Below are 22,500 nucleotides of genomic sequence, written 5' to 3'. Positions count from 1 at the left end.
CATGTATGGATACACACACAAACAAACATACATACACATGTATGGATACACACACACACAAACATACACACACATGTATGGATACACACACACACAAACATACATACACATGTATGGATACACACACAAACATACACACACATGTATGGATACACACACAAACATACACACACATGTATGGATACACACACACACTCATACACCCATACCCATTCTCGAAGATACAAACCGAAGATGTAAACCAGTATGAGATGTAATTCTCTTATTGCCCCTGCCCCGTGGAGGGGGTGCCCCAGAGCGTGACATCTCATTGCCAAATCTTTCCAGCTGTTCCCTCTCTCATGTGAGCATGCCAGATATTATTGAGGAACTGCTCATATGAGAGAAGGAATTCTCACTTCCACAGACAGGAACCTTAATTATCATTGTTTTAAATATTTTTTTACAATGGTAAACGGCTTGAGTTGTTCATCTTAATAAATATCCACCTTCTTTGGCAATGATGTGGCTCATAGCAGAAAGTTATGTATAGAAAATGATGTGATGTGTTTCCTGTCTGTAGGTAATGACGTGGCTCGTGGCAGGAAGCCCCAGCTGATGCAACCTCAGGGCCCCCACAGCTCTCACCTGGCCCTCAGGGGCCACAGCCTGGTACTGGAGTGTATACCTAAAGGGCTGTAAGTACATACATATTACTCTGAGTCAGGAACTCTTTCCATGACAGACTGACCAGGTGAACCCAGGGGAACACTATGATTCCTTATGGATGTCAATAAGGGATAATACTCAATCAGATGAAGGGGAGGAGACAGGTTAAAGAAGGATTTATATTTTTAGCCTTGAGACAAATGAGACATGGAGGGGGGGGGGGGGGTGCAACTCAATATTAAGAAGGTGCTGTTACACTTAGTGTATATTACAGATTTACATTTGCTTAGGTACACCACGCCGTCATGAAGATGTTTAGCTCCTACAGACAGTGAGTCATGTGGCCGTGGTTTTGCTATAGAAAGCAGGCAGACAGGCATCGCGACATTCAGTGACTGTTCCATTGAACTTTAGAATGGGCAAAACTAGTGGCCTAAGTGACTTTGAGCGTGCTATGATCGTCGTTGCCAGGCTCTCCGGTTCCCCTATCTCAGAAACAGCCGCCCGCCAGGGCTTCTCACTCACGACAGTGTCTAGGGTTTACTGAGAACGGTGTGACAAACACATCCAGTGAGCGGTGGTCCTGCTCGTTGATGAGAGAGGTCAAAATAACAGTGCAGCACAACAGTGTTCTGCAGAACGGCACCTCAGAACACACATCTCAGTTTGTCTTTGTCACGGATGTTGCAGCAGACGACCGGGTTCCGATTCACTAAAAACAACAAGCAGCAGCTCCAATGGGCACGCCATCACCAACACTGGACAATGAGGGAAACATCAGCTGGTCCAACAAATCCCGGTTCCTGTTGAGTCAGGATTTGGCGTTAGCAGTATGAGTCCATGGCCCCATCCTGCCTGGTGTCAATGGTACAGGCTGGTGGCAGTGGTGTGCTGGTGTGGGGAATGTGTTCCTGGCACAAGTTAAGTCCCTTGATACCAAATTAGCAACATTTCCATAGCCCGAAGAATTCAGGCTGTTCTAGAGGGTCCGACCCAGTACTATTATTATTTTATTTTACCTTTATTTTAACAGGGAAAATATATCGAGATCTGGGTCTCTTTTCAAATGTACCCTGTATATACAACTTAAATATACCCAAACCTATACACATTGAAATACAAAAACACAGTCATGGGAAGCACAAAAACCGTTACATTCCTCCACAAATAAGTCCCCAATCAATACTTTAAATTGCCCGAAAGGCACCAGAACATCAATGTGAAATGTATTTGGAATTTTGTTCTAGCAAAACGGTGCATTAAAACTGAAATCAGATTTATCGGTGGAGACCCGAGGAACCTCAAGAGTTCTGTGAACGAGTCAGGCAACTGAGGTGTCTATACTTCAACAGCAGTTTATGAAGTAGGGAGTAATGTAGAGAGGGTCTTTAGCCAAGAACAGCCAACCTTTTGATACAGGATACAGTGATGAGTATTAAAACTGTCCCCTGTAACAAAACGAAGGGCACTATGATAGACGGCATCCAAAGGTTTAAGAGTTTTAGTAGCTGCACTTTGATAAATAATATCACCATAATCAATAACACATCAAACGATTGACTGACTGTTTCTGTATGAAAAGACAACTTTAAATCGTAGCTTCTTAACCAGCTCATCTACAGTATGTGTTTTTGTAAATGTCAAGTCCACATCAATCCAAATGCCTCAGTATTTATATATGCGGGAACACGTTTGATCAGAGAACCATCTAATGAGTGAACATGTAGTTCATCTGAAACATTCTTACGAGAGTTTAAAAACAACATGTATTTCATTTTGCCTGTATTAAGTTTTAAATCAGCAAGGGATTCCTGCATAGCTATAACAAGCTCTGTTGTCATTTCCATGATGAGAAACGGAGTGTCATAATAATATTACCATGACGATGAGAAGACAGGACATGACATTGTTAACAGGACTGATGTTCATCTCTCCACTTAATTTCTCTCTCTCTCTCCCTTCATCTTTCTCTCTCTCTTTTCCACATCTGTCTGTATATTTCCCTCCCTCCCTCCCTCCCTCCCTCCCTCCCCCTCCCTCCCTCCCCCCCTTCCTCCCCCCTCCCTCCCTCCCTCCAGTCCTACTCCTTCGGTATTGTGGAAGCATATGGATGTTAATCTGTCGGAGACAGGAGCCTGGACAGATAACCACGGCAGGTGGCTTCGGTTTGACAGCATAACCCAGAAGGCAGACGGAGAGTATGAGTGTCTGGCTTCAAACACACATGGATCCGTCACACACTCCTACACTGTCACTGTGGAAGGTAGGTACACACACACACACACACACACACACACACACACACACACACACACACACACACACACACACACACACACACACACACACACACACACACACACACACACACACACACTGTGGAAGGTAGGTACACACAAACTGTTTATTATGATGATGATGAAGTTGTTTGAATATTATGTGTTTGTGTGTGTGCGTCTGTGCGTGTGTGTGTGCGTCTGTGTGTGTATAGCTGAGCCGTACTGGGTGAAGGAGCCCCCGTCACTGTTGTACTCCCCTGGGGAGACAGTGAGGCTAGACTGTCAGGCCGAGGGTATCCCCACCCCTACTGTCACATGGAGTATAAACGGAGAGCCTGTCGCAGGTACACTCAACAATTTGTTTGTTTCATATTTGATCTAATAATGTTATAATGTAAAGGCCAGACAGACTAAATCACCATGGAGATGAGAGACAGAGTTTGAATGATTAAATCAACATTCTGAAAGCTAGTTAGTGTCATCTTGTCAGCTTGTGACAAATCAACCAAATAGATGTCTCTCTCTCTCTTGCCTCAAAATGGCTATTGTATTTCTGCTGTCATGGACCTATTATACCCCTTGACATCTGACCCCTGACCTCTAACCCCTTACCTCCAACCCCTGACCTCCAACCCTGACCTCTAACCCCTTACCTCCAACCCCTGACCTCCAACCCTCGACCTCTAACCCCTGACCTCTAACCTCTGACCCCTGACCTCTAACCCCTGACCTCTGACCCCTTGTTACATGCATTGGTTTTTCCATTTATGTTTTGAGGTTGGACTTCAGCACGTCTAGCTCGTTAACTTGTAGGGTGCACCAATTGGTGTCGCTTCGTCAGTCGGTATGTGTTACACCTGTGCTGGTTGTCATCTCGTTAGTGGAAGGTGGATCACCTGTGTTGGCCCAGGTGATATGTAGGAGTGGCTGGCCCAGTGCTTCAATGGAGAGATGTTAGGAGAGCTACACTTCACATCAGTGGAGATGCGATTTCAATCTCAACCAGTTTAAGTTTGAAAGAAGCCTAAGTTTTATTGTTTCCCTTGTCTGTTTTGATCCATATTCTTTTTACTCTCTATCCTAAGTTGTTGTGGGTTTTTCTATTAGTTTGTGCAGCCATGGCAGGTGCCATTCAGAACCCCTTACTAGTGGCTTTGTCGACTTTCAGTGGGCACCACATGGGTGTCTTTCAGAACCCCTTACTAGTGGCTTTGTCGACTTTCAGTGGGCACCACATGGGTGTCTTTCAGAACCCCTTACTAGTGGCTTTGCCAACTTTCAGTGGGCACCACATGGGTGTCATTCAGAACCCCTTACTAGTGGCTTTGTCGACTTTCAGTGGGCACCACATGGGTGTCTTTCAGAACCCCTTACTAGTGGCTTTGTCGACTTTCAGTGGGCACCACATGGGTGTCTTTCAGAACCCCTTACTAGTGGCTTTGTCGACTTTCAGTGGGCACCACATGGGTGTCTTTCAGAACCCCTTACTAGTGGCTTTGTCGACTTTCAGTGGGCACCACATGGGTGTCTTTCAGAACCCCTTACTAGTGGCTTTGCCAACTTTCAGTGGGCACCACATGGGTGTCTTTCAGAACCCCTTACTAGGGCTTTGCCGACTTTCAGTGGGCACCACATGGGTGTCTTTCAGAACCCCTTACTAGTGGCTTTGCAGACTTTCAGTGGGCACCACATGGGTGTCATTTAGAACCCCTTACTAGTGGCTTTGTCGACTTTCAGTGGGCACCACATGGGTGTCTTTCAGAACCCCTTACTAGTGGCTTTGCCAACTTTCCGTGGGCACCACATGGGTGTCATTCAGAACCCCTTACTAGTGGCTTTGCCAACTTTCAGTGGGCACCACATGGGTGTCTTTCAGAACCCCTTACTAGTGGCTTTGCCAACTTTCAGTGGGCACCACATGGGTGTCTTTCAGAACCCCTTACTAGTGGCTTTGCCAACTTTCAGTGGGCACCACATGGGTGTCATTCAGAACCCCTTACTAGTGGCTTTGCCAACTTTCAGTGGGTACCACATGGGTGTCTCTCAGAACCCCTAACTCTAGTGGCTTTGCCAACTTTCAGTGGGCACCACATGGGTGTCATTCAGAACCCCTTTTGAATCCCTTTCTGTTTTGTTGGTTGATTAAGGGATTTCTTTGTTAGTTCCCTTTGTTGGGAGCAACATTTTGACCTGACCCTTGTCCTCTAATCGCTGATCGCTAACGTCCCTTGACCTCTAATCACTGACCTCTAAACCCTGTTTCTGCTGATCGGAAATCAATGATAATCCCTTTCTCTTTCTATCCTCCACTCCTTCCCTCCTCGTCTTCTCTCCCTCTATCCTATTCCCTCTCTCTCTCCCACCTCTCCTCTGTATAGAGGTAGACATTGACCCTAGGCGGCGGGTGACCGGAGGGGTGTTGGTCCTAAAAGATGTAGTGTTTGGTGATACGGCGGTGTACCAGTGTGAAGCCACCAACAAACACGGAAACATCCTCAAAAATACATACATCTATGTCATTGGTGAGACACACAAACACATGTACACACACACACACACACACACAGATAAAAACACACAAACACATGTACACACACACACACACACACATACACACAGATAAAAACACACACACACACCTGAAGTCAGAAGTTTACATACACTTAGGTTGGAGTCATTAAAACTTGTTTTTCAACCACTTTCTTGTTAACAAACTATAGTTTTGGCAAGTTGGTTAGGACATCTACTTTGTGCATGACACAAGTAATTTTTCCAACAATTGTTTACAGACAGATTATTTCACTTATAATTCATTGTATCACAATTCCAGTTGGTCAGAAGTTTACATACACTAAGTTGACTGCCTTTAAACAGTTTGGAGAATTCCAGAAAATGATATCATGGCTTTAGAAGCTTCTGATGGGCTAATTGACATAATTTGAGTCAATTGGAGGTATACTTGTGGATGTATTTCAAGGCCTACCTTCAAACCCAGTGCCTCTTTGCTTGACATCATGGGAAAATAAAAATAAATATGCCAAGACCTCATAAAAAAATTGTAGACCTCCACAAGTCTGGTTCATCCTTGGGAGCAATTTCCAAACGCCTGAAGGTACCACGTTCATCTGAACAAACAATAGTACGCAAGTATAAACACCATGGGACTACGCAACCGTCATACCGCACAGGAAGGAGATGTGTTCTGTCTCCCAGAGATGAACAACAGCAAGGACCTTGTGAAGATGCTGGAGGAAACAGGTACAAAAGTATCTATATCCACAGTAAAACGAGTCCAATATCGACAAAACCTGAAAGGCCGCTCAGCAAGGAAGAAGCAACTGCCCCAAAACCGCCATAATGTCACGGTTTTCTGTATGTGAAGGAGAGTCGGACCAAAATGCGGCGTGTAGATTACGATCCATGTTTATTGATTATAGCAACACAAATCTAAATACAAACAGTGCAAAATAATAAACGTAATGAAAACCGAAACAGCCTAAACTGGTGCAAACTAACACTAAGGACAGGAACAATCACCCACAAACACACAGTGAAACCCAGGCTACCTAAATATGGTTCCCAATCAGAGACAATGACGAACACCTGCCTCTGACTGAGAACCATATCAGGCTGAACATAGAAATAGACAAACAAGACATGAAACATAGAATACCCACTCAGATCACACCCTGACCAATAAAAACATAGAAAATACAAAGTAAACTGTGGTCAGGGCGTGACAGTACCCCCCCCCCCAAGGTGCGGACTCCGGCCGCAAAACCTGAACCTATAGGGGAGGGTCTGGGTGGGCATCTGTCCGCGGTGGCGGCTCTGGCGCTGGACGTGGACCCCACTCCATGACAGTTTTAATCCCCCTCCTAAACGTCCCTAAATAGGTTACCCACCACAATGATAACATGGGACAGAGGGACAGCTCGGGACAGAGGTAACTCGGGACAGATGGGTAGCTCAGCACTGAGAGGAAGCTCAGCACTGAGAAGAAGCTCAGCACTGAGAGGAAGCCCAGGCAGGTAGTAGAAACTACCAGAACCTGGCTGGCTGGCGGTTTCAGCAGATCCTGGTCGACTAGCAGATCTGGAAGAATCTGGTCGACTGGCGGATCTGGGAGAATCTGGTCGACTGGCGGATCTGGGAGAATCTGGTCGACTGGCGGATCTGGGAGAATCTGGTCGACTGGCGGATCTGGTAGAATCTGGTCGACTGGCGGATCTGGGAGAATCTGGTCGACTGGCGGATCTGGGAGAATCTGGACGACGGGCAGATCTGGAAGAGTCTGGTCGACTGGCAGATCTGGAAGAGTCTGGACGACTGGCAGATCTGGAAGAGTCTGGTCGACTGGCGGATCTGGGAGAATCTGGTCGACTGGCGGATCTGGGAGAATCTGGTCGACTGGCGGATCTGGGAGAATCTGGTCGACTGGCGGATCTGGTAGAATCTGGTCGACTGGCAGATCTGGAAGAGTCTGGTCGACTGGCAGATCTGGAAAAGTCTGGTCGACTGGCAGATCTGGAAGAGTCTGGTCGACTGGCAGATCTGGAAGAGTCTGGTCGACTGGCAGATCTGGAAGAGTCTGGACGACTGGCAGATCTGGAAGAGTCTGGACGACTGGCAGATCTGGAAGAGTCTGGACGACTGGCAGATCTGGAAGAGTCTGGACGACTGGCAGATCTGGAAGAGTCTGGACGACGGGCAGATCTGGAAGAGTCTGGTCGACCGGCAGATCTGGAAGAGTCTGGACGACAGGCAGATCTGGAAGAGTCTGGACGACGGGCAGATCTGGAAGAGTCTGGTCGACTGGCAGATCTGGAAGAGTCTGGTCGACTGGCAGATCTGGAAGAGTCTGATCGACTGGCAGCTCTGGAAGAGTCTAGTCGACCGGCAGATCTGGGAGAGTCTGGTCGACCGGCAGATCTGGGAGAGTCTGGTCGACCGGCAGATCTGGGAGAGTCTGGTCGACCGGCAGATCTGGCTGCTCCATGCTGACTGGCTGCTCAATGCTGACTGGCAGCTCTGGCTGCTCCATGCTGACTGGCAGCTCCATGCCGACTGGCAGCTCTGGCTGCTCCATGCTGACTGGCTGCTCCATGCTGACTGGCGGCTCTGGCTGCTCCATACTGACTGGCAGCTCCATGCCGACTGGCAGCTCCATGCCGACTGGCAGCTCTGGCTGCTCCATGCTGACTGGCTGCTCCATGCTGACTGGCGGCCCTGGCTGCTCCATGCTAACTGGCAGCTCTGGCGGCTCCTTGCAGACTGGCAGCTCTGGCGGCTCCTTGCAGACAGGCAGCTCTGGCGGCTCCTTGCAGACTGGCAGCTCCATGCAGACTGACAGCTCCTTGCAGGCTGGCAGCTCCTTGCAGGCTGGCAGCTCCTTGCAGACTGGCAGCTCCTTGCAGACAGGCAGCTCTGGCGGCTCCTTGCAGACTGGCAGCTCCATGCAGACTGACAGCTCCTTGCAGGCTGGCAGCTCCATGCAGACTGACAGCTCCTTGCAGGCTGGCAGCTCCTTGCAGGCTGGCAGCTCCTTGCAGACTGGCAGCTCCTTGCAGACTGGCAGCTCCTTGCAGACTGGCAGCTCTGGCTGCTCCATGCTGACTGGCAGCTCCATGCCGACTGGCAGCTCTGGCTGCTCCATGCTGACTGGCTGCTCCATGCTGACTGGCGGCTCTGGCTGCTCCATACTGACTGGCAGCTCCATGCCGACTGGCAGCTCCATGCCGACAGGCAGCTCTGGCGGCTCCTTGCAGACTGGCAGCTCCATGCAGACTGACAGCTCCTTGCAGGCTGGCAGCTCCTTGCAGGCTGGCAGCTCCTTGCAGACTGGCAGCTCCTTGCAGACTGGCAGCTCCTTGCAGACTGGCAGCTCTGGCTGCTTCATGTAGACTGACAGCTCTGGCTGCTCCTTGCAAACTGACAGCTCGGGCTGCTTCATGCAGACGGACAGCTCAGGCTGCTCCATGCAGACTGACAGCTCAGGCTGCTCCATCCAGACTGACAGCTCCTTGCAGGCTGGCAGCTCCTTGCAGACTGGCAGCTCCTTGCAGGCTGGCAGCTCCTTGCAGGCTGGCAGCTCCTTGCAGGCTGGCAGCTCCTTGCAGGCTGGCAGCTTTAGCGGCATCCTGCAGACAGGCAGCTCCTTGCAGACTGGCAGCTCCTTGCAGACTGGCAGCTCTGGCTGCTTCATGTAGACTGACAGTTCTGGCTGCTCCTTGCAAACTGACAGCTCAGGCTGCTCCATGCAGACGGACAGCTCAGGCTGCTCCATGCAGACTGACAGCTCCTTGCAGACTGGCAGCTCGGGCTGCTTCATGCAGACTGGCAGTTCTGGCTGCGCTGAACAGGCGGGAGACTCCGACAGCGCAGGAGAGGAGAGAGGCTCCGGCTGCGCTGAACAGGCGGGAGATTCCGGCAGCGCAGGAGAGAAGAAAGGCTCTGGCTGCGCTGAACAGGCGGGAGACTCCGGCAGCGCAGGAGAGTAGAAAGGCTCTGGCTGCGCTGAACAGTCGGGAGACTCCGATAGCGCAGTAGAGAAGAGAGGCTCTGGCTGCGCTGAACAGGCGGGAGACTCCGGCAGCGCAAGAGAGGAGAAAAGCTCTGGCTGCGCTGAACAGGCAGGAGACTCCGATATCGCAGGAGAGAAAAGAGGCTCTAGCTGCGCTGAACAGGCGGAAGACTCCGATAGCGCATGAGATGAGAGAGGCTCTGGCTGCGCTGAACAGGCGAGGCGCACTGTAGGCCTGATGCATAGTGCTGGCACAGGACGTGCAAGGCTAGGGATGGGCACAGGAGGCCTGATGCGTGAGACTGGAACCAACTTCACCAGCCGACTAAAACGGACCTCAGGACGAGTATGGAGCGCTAACCCAGGTGCCATCAAATCCCTGACACGTTCCGTCAGGCGAATTCTATGCAAAATGCACCAACACAGCAACTCCCTCATTTCTCTCTCCTCCAATTTCCCCATTAACTCCTTCACAGTCTCTGTTTCACTCACCTCCAACACCGGCTCTGGTTCTGGTCTCCTCCTTGGCTCCTCACGATAAACAGGGAGAGTTGGCTCAGGTCTGGCTCCTGACTCTGCCACACTCTCCCTGAGCCCCCCCCCAAGAAATTTTTGGGGCTGACTATGGGGCCTCCGTCTGCGCCGCCTTGCTTGCTTCGCAAACTCCATTCTCCTATATCCTTCCGCGCACTGCTCCATCGAATCCCAGGCGGGCTCCGGCACTCTCCCTGGGTCGGCCGCCCACCTGTCGATCTCCTCCCAAGTCGTATACTCCATACTGCACTCCTCTTTGGGCTGCACCTGTTGTTTCTTCTCCCGCTGCACCTTTGGGCGGCTACACTCCCCTGGTTTAGCCCAGGGTCCTCTCCCGTCGAGGATTTCCTCCCATGTCCAGAAATCCTTATTGCGCATCTCCTCGCGCTGCTCCTGCCTGTTGACACGCTGCTTGGTCCTTTTGTGGTGGGTGATTCTGTCACGGTTTTCTGTATGTGAAGGAGAGTCGGACCAAAATGCGGCGTGTAGATTACGATCCATGTTTATTGACTATAGCAACACGAATCTAAATACAAACAGTGCAAAATAATAAACGTAATGAAAACCGAAACAGCCTAAACTGGTGCAAACTAACACTAAGGACAGGAACAATCACCCACAAACACACAGTGAAACCCAGGCTACCTAAATATGGTTCCCAATCAGAGACAATGACGAACACCTGCCTCTGACTGAGAACCATATCAGGCTGAACATAGAAATAGACAAACAAGACATGAAACATAGAATACCCACTCAGATCACACCCTGACCAATAAAAACATAGAAAATACAAAGTAAACTATGGTCAGGGCGTGACACATAAAAAAAGCCAGGCTACGAAATGTCCTCTGGTCTGATGAAACAAAAATAGAACTTCTTTGCCATAATGACCATCGTTATGGACCATCGTTTTGGAGGAAAAAGGGGGATGCTTGCAAGCAGAAGAACACCATCCCAACCGTGAAACACGGGGGTTGCAGCATCATGTTGTGGGGGTGCCTTGCTGCACGAGGGACTGGTGCACTTCACAAAATAGATGGCATCATGAGGTAGGAAAATGCTGTGGATATATTGAAGCAACATCTCAGGACATCAGTCAAGAAGTTAGCTTGGTCTCAAATGGGTCTTCCAAATGGACAATGACCCAAAGCATACTTCCAAAGTTGTGGCAAAATATCTTAAGGACATCAAAGTCAAGGTATTGGAGTGGCCATCACAAAGCCCTGACCTCAATTCTATATAAAATGTGTGGGCAGAACTGAAAAAGCGTGCGTGAGCGAGGAGGCCTAGAAACCTGACTCAGTTACACGAGCTCTGTCTGGCGGAATGGGCCAAAATTCACCCAACTTTTTGTGGGAAGCTAATGGAAGGATACCTGAAAAAACATTTGACCCAAGTTAAACAATTTAAAGGCAATGCTACCAAATACTACTTGAGTGTATGTAAACTTCTATACCACTGGGAATGTCGATGAAAGAAATAAAAGCTGAAATAAATCTGTCTACTATTATTTTTACATTTCTCATTCTTTAAATTAGGTGGTGTTATATTATTTTAATGTTAAATGTCAGAATAATAGTAGAGAATGATTTATTTCAGCTTTTATTTCTTTCATCACCCAGACTACCTTTACAGAGCAGGACCAGACTGACACCCAGACTACCTTTACAGAGCAGGACCAGACTGACACCCAGACTACCTTTACAGAGCAGGACCAGACTGACACCCATATTACCTTTACAGAGCAGCACCAGACTGACACCCAGACTACCTTTACAGAGCAGGACCAGACTGACACCCAGACTACCTTTACAGAGCAGGACCAGACTGACACCCAGACTACCTTTACAGAGCAGGACCAGACTGACACCCAGACTACCTTTACAGAGCAGGACCAGACTGACACCCATACTACCTTTACAGAGCAGGACCACACTGACACCCAGACTACCTTTACAGAGCAGGACCAGACTGACACCCAGACTACCTTTACAGAGCAGGACCAGACTGACACCCAGACTACCTTTACAGAGCAGTACCAGACTGACACCCAGACTACCTTTACAGAGCAGGACCAGACTGACACCCAGACTACCTTTACAGAGCAGGACCAGACTGACACCCAGACTACCTTTACAGAGCAGGACCAGACTGACACCCAGACTACCTTTACAGAGCAGGACCAGACTGACACCCAGACTACCTTTACAGAGCAGGACCACACTGACACCCAGACTACCTTTACAGAGCAGGACCAGACTGACACCCAGACTACCTTTACAGAGCAGGACCAGACTGACACCCAGACTACCTTTACAGAGCAGGACCAGACTGACACCCAGACTACCTTTACAGAGCAGGACCAGACTGACACCCAGACTACCTTTACAGAGCAGGACCAGACTGACACCCAGACTACCTTTACAGAGCAGGACCAGACTGACACCCAGACTACCTTTACAGAGCAGGACCAGGCTGACACCCAGACTACCTTTACAGAGCAGGACCAGGCTGACACCCAGACTACCTTTACAGAGCAGGACCAGACTGACACCCAGACTACCTTTACAGAGCAGGACCAGACTGACACCCAGACTACCTTTACAGAGCAGGACCAGACTGACACCCAGACTACCTTTACAGAGCAGGACCAGGCTGACACCCAGACTACCTTTACAGAGCAGGACCAGACTGACACCCAGACTACCTTTACAGAGCAGGACCAGACTGACACCCAGACTACCTTTACAGAGCAGGACCAGACTGACACCCAGACTACCTTTACAGAGCAGGACCAGGCTGACACCCAGACTACCTTTACAGAGCAGGACCAGGCTGACACCCAGACTACCTTTACAGAGCAGGACCAGACTGACACCCAGACTACCTTTACAGAGCAGGACCAGACTGACACCCATACTACCTTTACAGAGCAGGACCAGACTGACACCCAGACTACCTTTACAGAGCAGGACCAGACTGACACCCAGACTACCTTTACAGAGCAGGACCAGACTGACACCCAGACTACCTTTACAGAGCAGGACCAGACTGACACCCAGACTACCTTTACAGAGCAGGACCAGACTGACACCCAGACTACCTTTACAGAGCAGGACCAGACTGACACCCAGACTACCTTTACAGAGCAGGACCAGACTGACACCCAGACTACCTTTACAGAGCAGGACCAGACTGACACCCAGACTACCTTTACAGAGCAGGACCAGACTGACACCCAGACTACCTTTACAGAGCAGGACCAGGCTGACACCCAGACTACCTTTACAGAGCAGGACCAGGCTGACACCCAGACTACCTTTACAGAGCAGGACCAGACTGACACCCAGACTACCTTCACAGAGCAGGACCAGACTGACACCCAGACTACCTTTACAGAGCAGGACCAGACTGACACCCAGACTACCTTTACAGAGCATGACCAGGCTGACACCCAGACTACCTTTACAGAGCAGGACCAGACTGACACCCAGACTACCTTTACAGAGCAGGACCAGACTGACACCCAGACTACCTTTACAGAGCAGGACCAGGCTGACACCCAGACTACCTTTACAGAGCAGGACCAGGCTGACACCCAGACTACCTTTACAGAGCAGGACCAGGCTGACACCCAGACTACCTTTACAGAGCAGGACCAGACTGACACCCAGACTACCTTTACAGAGCAGGACCAGACTGACACCCATACTACCTTTACAGAGCAGGACCAGACTGACACCCAGACTACCTTTACAGAGCAGGACCAGACTGACACCCAGACTACCTTTACAGAGCAGGACCAGACTGACACCCAGACTACCTTTACAGAGCAGGACCAGACTGACACCCAGACTACCTTTACAGAGCAGGACCAGGCTGACACCCAGACTACCTTTACAGAGCAGGACCAGGCTGACACCCAGACTACCTTTACAGAGCAGGACCAGACTGACACCCAGACTACCTTTACAGAGGAGGACCAGACTGACACCCATACTACCTTTACAGAGCAGGACCAGACTGACACCCAGACTACCTTTACAGAGCAGGACCAGACTGACACCCAGACTACCTTTACAGAGCAGGACCAGGCTGACACCCAGACTACCTTTACAGAGCAGGACCACACTGACACCCAGACTACCTTTACAGAGCAGGACCAGACTGACACCCAGACTACCTTTACAGAGCAGGACCAGACTGACACCCAGACTACCTTTACAGAGCAGGACCAGACTGACACCCAGACTACCTTTACAGAGCAGGACCACACTGACATCCAGACTACCTTTACAGAGCAGGACCAGACTGACACCCAGACTACCTTTACAGAGCAGGACCACACTGACACCCAGATTATGATATGACGTACATTTCTGATCTAAGATTTTGGAAGTATTTCTAAATGTCTAATCTAAATGAAAATATCTCTCTCTGTCCTCTTTCTTCTCTTTCTCACTCTCTCTGTCTCAGAGCTGCCAGCTCAGATCCTGTCCTCTGATGGGGTCGTATATCAAGTTACGGAGGGGGGCGTGGCCAGACTGCATTGTGAGGCCTTCGGGTCACCCCGTCCACAGGTCACATGGTGAGACTAATGTTATAATAGGAGATGTGGGGATACTTTGGTAACCCTGTGTCTCATTGGGACTGCTCTGTGTTATCCGCTAACCGTGTGTGTGTGTGTGTGTGTGTGTGTGTGTGTGTGTGTGTGTGTGTGTGTGTGTGTGTAGGGAGAGTGAGGATCTCCAGAACACCTTGCTGTCGGACAGTCGTGTGTCTCAGCTGACCAATGGGACGTTAGAGCTGTTTAATAGTAGCAGGGAGGACAGTGGAGTCTACACCTGCTCCATTACACACAGCAACACCTCCATCACCGCTCACCTGGAGGTCCTCAGTGAGAACCACACAGCACCACACAGTACCACACAGCACCACACAGTACCACACAGTACCACACAGCACCACACAGTACCACACAGCACCACACAGCACCACACAGTACCACACAGCACCACACAGTACCACACAGTACCACACAGCACCACGCAGCACCACACAGCACCACACAGTACCACACAGCACCACACAGTACCACACAGCACCACACAGTACCACACAGTACCACACAGTCCCACACAGTCCCATACAGCACCACACAGCACCACACAGCACCACACAGTACCACACAGTACCACACAGCACCACACAGCACCACACAGCACCACACAGTCCCACACAGTACCACACAGTACCACACAGCACCACACAGCACCACATGCTACTAGTCTCTTTCTCTCTGTCTAATCCTTGATCTCTGTCTCAAACCCATTGCATGTGCTGATGTTGTTCTAAACAAATTCCCTTCAGGACAGTAAAGTTTCCATTAATTTTTAATTCCCTTCTAGACATCAATATGTTTCGTTCATTTATAATTCCCTTCAGGACAGTAAAGGTTTTATTCAATTAAACCAAGATATCAGATACTGTATTAGTCATGACTAAAGTAATTTCCTATCCTCTACTCTCCTCCCATCTCCTCTTTTCTCCTTTCCTCCACTTCCCTCACCCCACTCCCCCAGAACGTACGGTGATGCTGATCGGTCCCCAGGCTGTAGAGGTTACGAGGGGAGGAGACTCCTGGTTGGACTGTCATTTCACCTTTGACCCCCATCTGAACCCACCCCAGATCCTCTGGAGGAAAGATGGACAGAAGATCATGGAGTCATCACTGGGAGACAAGTAAACGCGTGCCTCTATCTCCTCAGACCCCCTCCTCCATATTGGATGAGTCCACACACACGCCTCTATCGCCTCAGACCCCCTCCTCCATATTGGATCAGTCCACACGCACGCCTCTATCTCCTCAGACCCCCTCCTCCATATTGGATCAGTCCACACACACGCCTCTATCTCCTCAGACCCTCTCCTCCATATTGGATAAGTCCACACGCCTCTATCCTCTCAGACCCCCTCCTCCATATTGGATCAGTATGTCCTCACTCCTCAGACCTCACGAACATGAGATGGAGAGGATGCAAGAAATCGAGGAATGATGAATTTAGAAAAAGCCACACCAAACTGGCATTAAGACCTGTGTTCAGATACTCTTTTAAATCTTTCCAATATTTCTAGCAGTTGGCCGGCATGGAGCCCCAGATTAGCAAGGCTCGCACTGCACCAGGCAAGCCCAGATAATGCATTTATAATGATTTCAAATAGTATTTTAGCCAAGGCCTAGGTACAACGCAGACACCATCTTATGTACACGTGAATGAACATGTATGTATTGAAATCAGATGATTGATTTGTGTTGTTGTCATGGTGACCAGGTACACTCTACTTGGGAATGGAACCCTCAGAGTGACAGACGTTCAATCAGCAGACGAAGGGCTTTACTCCTGTGAGGTCATCACAGATCTGGACAGCGTATTGGCCAGTGGCTCCATCACTGTAGTGGGTATGTGACGTGTGTGTGTGTGTGTGTGTGTGTGTGTGTGTGTGTGTGTGTGTGTGTGTGTGTGTCCGTGTGTGTGTGTGTGTGTGTGCGCGCGTGTGTGTGTGTGCTGTCGTGTCTTTGGCATCATTAACTGAAGACTTAGTTTTGTCAAAGATTCTCTGTAATTATTATTACGCAATTAATCATGTAACTGTAATTAACTAGGAAGTCGGGGCACCAAGGAAAATATTCAGATTACAAAGTTATAATTTTCCTAATATAACTTTACAGATATTTTATATCTGATCAAATAGTCTTCGAATGAATGAATTATTTACTTTACCTCACGTTAGTCTCCTTCCAAACGTCGTAAATTGTTGGTTATCTACACGAACCCAGTCTTCACTATTAGTCATCCATACATCAATTGTCTTAAATTATTTCTTTACTAACTAAGTAATTCACAGAAATGCATAAACTAACAGTAGATAGTTACAAGGAAATGATAACGGAGTTCCCCAAGTGGGATAAACCGGCATCGCGGCTTGGTGTACAAAAGGGAAGTGGGGGTCGACTGAGATGAGACAACACACAGTTGATAATTATAACAATTGAAATGCTAATCCTTTGCACATGAACTCTCACTCATTCAGGAACAATTGCAATCAATATATATATATATTTATGCTCAGTGTGTTGTTGGGATCTCTGTTGAAAAGTTAGTTTCTGTTGGAGATTCTGTCCTCTCTCTCTCTCTGTCGTGGTTAGAATGGTTAGTTCAGAGTGACATTCATTCATGTCGTTATAGAATAGATGTTTCGGCGGTTGTCGGTCTTCGCGTTCAATGATACCGAATTCCTAGCTGCAGACTAGAAATTAATATCAAAGACTTGTTCTTATTCTGTCGGTATCGATAGTCTAAGAGTTTAACCACGTGGGATGGTTAAAAGATTCAGCAGTCTGGTCTCAGACCTTGGCCCTCTCGTTATCGAGGTAAGCTGGTCTGCAACCTTTGTCCTCTCGTAACTGAGAGAAACATGGTCTGTTGAGAAATTCTCAAAGTGGGGGTTTTATTCGGGAGTTGCAGAAAAGGCCTCATGATGCCAGGTCCTAACTGTGCTCATGGGCGGGCCTCTGATTTAGTTCAACTCAAAAGGGTACTGGAGTTTCCTTCATTAAACAGTCCAAAATCACATTACACAATTTCACAAACAGCTCCATCCTCACTCATTCATCTTATACAACAATTAGATGTAAGCCTCATTACTGAGGCTATTATACACTGCTCAAAAAAATAAAGGGAACACTAAAATAACACATCCTAGATCTGAATGAATGAAATATTCTTATTAAATACTTTTTTCTTTACATAGTTGAATGTGCTGACAACAAAATCACACAAAAATGATCAATGAAATCAAATTTATCAACCCATGGAAGTCTGGATTTGGAGTCACACTCAAAATTAAAGTGGAAAACCACACTACAGGCTGATCCAACTTTGATGTAATTTCCTTAAAACAAGTCAAAATGAGGCTCAGTAGTGTGTGTGGCCTCCACGTGCCTGTATGACCTCCCTACAACGCCTGGGCATGCTCCTGATGAGGTGGAGGATGGTCTCCTGAGGGATCTCCTCCCAGACCTGGACTAAAGCATCCGCCAACTCCTGAACAGTCTGTGGTGCAACGTGGCGTTGGTGGATGGAGCGAGACATGATGTCCCAGATGTGCTCAATTGGATTCAGGTCTGGGGAACGGGCGGGCCAGTGCATAGCATCAATGCCTTTCTCTTGCAGGAACTGCTGACACACTCCAGCCACATGAGGTCTAGCATTGTCTTGCATTAGGAAGAACCCAGGGCCAACCGCACCAGCATCTTGTCTCACAAGGGGTCTGAGGATCTCATCTTGGTACCTAATGGCAGTCAGGCTACCTCTGGCGAGCACATGGAGGGCTATGCGGCCCCTCAAAGAAATGCCACCCCACACCATGACTGACCCACCGCCAAACCGGTCATGCTGGAGGATGTTGCAGGCAGCAGAACGTTCTCTACGGCGTCTCCAGACTCTGTCACGTCTGTCACATGTGCTCAGTGTGAACCTGCTTTCATCTGTGAAGAGCACAGGGCGCCAGTGGTGAATTTGCCAATCTTGGTGTTCTCTGGCAAATGCCAAACGTCCTGCACGGTGTTGGGCTGTAAGCACAACCCCCACCTGTGGACGTCGGGCCCTCATACCACCCTCATGGAGTCTGTTTCTGACCGTTTGAGCAGACACATGCACATTTGTGGCCTGCTGGAGGTTATTTTGCAGGGCTCTGGCAGTGCTCCTCCTGCTCCTCCTTGCACAAAGGCGGAGGTAGCCGTCCTGCTGCTGGGTTGTTGCCCTCCTACGGCCTCCTCCACATCTCCTGATGTACTGGCCTGTCTCCTGGTAGCGCCTCCATGCTCTGGACACTACGCTGACAGACACAGCAAACCTTCTTGCCACAGCTCGCATTGATGTGCCATCCTGGATGAGCTGCACTACCTGAGCCACTTGTGTGGGTTGTAGACTCCGTCTCATGCTACCACTAGAGTGAAAGCACCGCCAGCATTCAAAAGTGACCAAAACATCAGCCAGGAAGCATAGGAACTGAGAAGTGGTCTGTGGTCGCCACCTGCAGAACCACTCCTTTATTGGGGGTGTCTTGCTAATTGCCTATAATTTCCACCTGTTGTCTATTCCATTTGCACAACAGCATGTGAAATGTATTGTCAATCAGTGTTGCTTCCTAAGTGGACAGTTTGATTTCAGAGAAGTGTGATTGACTTGGAGTTACATTGTGTTGTTTAAGTGTTCCCTTTATTTTTTTGAGCAGCGTATAAACAGAGTTATGGTAATGTGGCTGTATTGTCTCCCTTGAGCTTCCCCAAGTTGTACCAAATGGACCAGTTCGTAGCTGGATTCTTCACTGATCTTTTATACCTTCTCCAGAACATAAATGTTGTTCGGTTCTCCAGTTCTGTGAGGTGGAAGAAATTCCTTTGTTCTCTATGTAAATTCATTCTATCTCTATACTGTGGCCATGAGGAGACAAACTCCTCCAGGAATTTACGACCTCTCAGACCACAGCAGCCTAGGTGTAGGAGACAGGGGGAGGGGGATGGGGCTTGCTGTACCCAAAGAGGGCAACGTCAAAGCAGTGCGTTTGTTTGTGTGTGTGTGTGTGGGTATGCGTGTGTGTGTGTGTGTGTGTGTGTGTGTGGGGGGGGGGGGGTATGCATATGTATGTGTGTGTGTGTGTGTGTGTGTGTGTGGGTATGCATATGTATGTATGTGTGTGTGTGTGTGTGTGTGTGTGTGTGTGTGTATGTACGTATGTGTATGTACGTGTGTGTGTGTGTGTGTGTGTGTGTATGTGTGTGTACGTATGTGTGTGTATGTATGTTTGTATGCATGTGTGTGTGGGTGTGTGGGTGTGTGGGTGTGTGGGTGTGTGTGTGTGTGTGTGTGTGTGTGTACGTGTGTGTGTGTGTGTGTGTGTATGTACGTGTGTGTGTGTGTGTCTCTCCTGCAGGCTCCCCCCCCCCCCTCTCTCTCTAACCCCCCCTCTCTCGAACCTCTCTCTCCTGCAGCCTGTCCCAGCCCTCCAGTGTTTCTGTCTCTGTCTGAAGAGCAGGACCACAACCTGACTCTCAGCTGGACACCTGGAAACACACACAACTCCCCCACCACAGGTACACACACGCACCGACACACACACACACATTTACTATACGTATTTACTATATGTATTTACTATATGTATTTACTATATGTATTTACTATACGTATTTACTATACGTATTTACTATACGTATTTACTATATGTATTTACTATACGTATTTACTATACGTATTTACTATATGTATTTACTATGCATCTGTATTCCTGTCAGAGTATCAGAGGATCTGAGATATTTCAGAGAAGTATTAAAGACTGTCAGTCACACTGGATACAGATATAAAGACTGTCAGTCAAACTGGATACAGATATTAAAGACTGTCAGTCACACTGGATACAGATATTAAAGACTGTCAGTCACACTGGATACAGTATTAAAGACTGTCAGTCACACTGGATACAGATATTAAAGACTGTCAGTCACACTGGATACAGATATTAAAGACTGTCAGTCACACTGGATATAGATATTAAAGACTGTCAGTCACACTGGATACAGATATTAAAGACTGTCAGTCACACTGGATACAGATATTAAAGACTGTCAGTCACACTGGATACAGATATTAAAGACTGTCAGTCACACTGGATACAGATATTAAAGACTGTCAGTCACACTGGATACAGATATTAAAGACTGTCAGTCACACTGGATACAGATATTAAAGACTGTCAGTCACACTGGATACAGATATTAAAGACTGTCAGTCACACTGGATACAGATATTAAAGACTGTCAGTCACACTGGATACAGATATTAAAGACTGTCAGTCACACTGGATAAAAGCATCTAGTCAGCTCAATGTAAATGTATTTGGAATTCTGGTGACTTCCTGAATTGACTGAATTGTTCCTGTAAACACACATTTATATTTGACTGTTTGTCTGTAGAGTTTGTGGTGGAGGTAAAGGAGGAGAAACATCCTGAGGGGAAGTGGGAGTCACACCGTGTGACTGGGGATGTCAATCATCTGGAGTTACACCTCCTCCCGTACTCCACCTACCGCTTCCGGGTCAGCGGGGTCAACAGACTGGGGAGGAGCGACCCGTCAGAGATCTCTGAGGCCTACAGCACCCTACCCACAGGTCTGACACACACACACGCAGAGACGCCGGTCAAATCAAATCAAATTGTATTTGTCAAATGCTGAATACAACAGCTGTAGACCTTACCGTGAAATGCTGAATACAACAGCTGTAGACCTTACCGTGAAATGCTGAACACAACAGCTGTAGACCTTACCGTGAAATGCTGAATACAACAGCTGTAGACCTTACCGTGAAATGCTGAATACAACAGCTGTAGACCTTACCATGAAATGCTGAATACAACAGCTGTAGACCTTACCATGAAATGCTGAATACAACAGCTGTAGACCTTACCATGAAATGCTGAATACAACAGGTGTAGTAGACCTTACCGTGAAATGCTGAATACAACAGCTCTTAGACCTTACCGTGAAATGCTGAATACAACAGCTGTAGACCTTACCGTGAAATGCTGAATACAACAGCTGTAGACCTAGTAGTTGGTGAACCAGGCGAGGCAATCATTTGAGAAACCAATGCTCTTGAGTCTGCCGATAAGAATGCGATGATTGTCAAAGGCCTTGGCCAGGTCGATGAATACGGCTGCACAGTATTGTCTCTTATCGATGTCGGTTATGATATCATTTACGACCTTGAGCATGGCTGAGGTGCACTCATGACCAGCTCTGAAACTAGATTGCATAGCGGGGAAGGTACGGTGCGATTCAAAATAGTTGGTGATCTATTTGTTAACTTGGCTTTCGAAGACCTTAGAAAGGCAGGGTAGGATAGATATAGGTCTGTAGCAGTTTGGGTCTAGAGTGTCTCCCCCTTTTGAAGAGGAGGATGACCGCGGCAGCTTTCAATCTTTGGGGATTTCAGACGATACGAAAGAAAGGTTGAACAGACTAGTAATAGGGTTTGCAACAATTTCAGCAGATAATTTAGAAAGAGAGGGTCCAGATTGTCTAGCCTAGCTGATTTATAGGGGTCCAGATTTTGCAGCTCAGGGTGCCCGTGTTTACGGATTTGGGGTTGTACCTGGTAGGTTCATTGATAATTTGTGTGAGATTGAGGGCTTCAAGCTTAGATTGTAGGATGGCCGGGGTGTTAAGCATGTCCCAGTTTAGGTCACCTAACAGCACGAGCTCTGAAGATAGATGGGGGGCAATCAATTCACATATGGTGTCCAGGGCACAGCTGGGGGCAGAGGGTGGTCTACAGCAAGCGGCAACAGTGACAGACTTGTTTCTGAAAAGGTGGATTTTTAAAAGTAGAAGCTGAAATTGTTTGGGCACAGACCTGGATAGCATGACAGAACTCTACAGGCTAACTCCCCC

General features: G+C 48.3%; 1 protein-coding gene across 7 annotated transcripts in view; it reads left to right on the top strand.

Annotated features, from left to right (window-relative positions):
* The window catches only part of LOC110511300 (neural cell adhesion molecule L1.1), a 115,239-nt gene that overhangs the window by 52,224 nt on the left and 40,515 nt on the right, over positions 1–22,500 (top strand). For all 7 annotated transcript variants that reach the window (XM_090185616.1, XM_090185613.1, XM_090185618.1 and 4 more), the window contains 10 exons: positions 563–677; positions 2,727–2,911; positions 3,140–3,271; positions 5,306–5,449; positions 14,464–14,575; positions 14,721–14,884; positions 15,570–15,729; positions 16,320–16,447; positions 20,042–20,143; positions 21,023–21,217. In XM_090185616.1, the coding sequence (XP_090041742.1) occupies positions 563–677; positions 2,727–2,911; positions 3,140–3,271; positions 5,306–5,449; positions 14,464–14,575; positions 14,721–14,884; positions 15,570–15,729; positions 16,320–16,447; positions 20,042–20,143; positions 21,023–21,217 (1,437 nt within the window). The remainder of the gene's footprint in view (positions 1–562; positions 678–2,726; positions 2,912–3,139; positions 3,272–5,305; positions 5,450–14,463; positions 14,576–14,720; positions 14,885–15,569; positions 15,730–16,319; positions 16,448–20,041; positions 20,144–21,022; positions 21,218–22,500) is intronic.

The sequence above is a fragment of the Oncorhynchus mykiss genome, chromosome 9 (genome assembly GCF_057628025.1).
Source record: "Oncorhynchus mykiss isolate SJ-2025 chromosome 9, ASM5762802v1, whole genome shotgun sequence".
NCBI lineage: Eukaryota > Metazoa > Chordata > Actinopteri > Salmoniformes > Salmonidae > Oncorhynchus > Oncorhynchus mykiss.
This window is presented reverse-complemented; position numbering and strand designations above follow the sequence as displayed.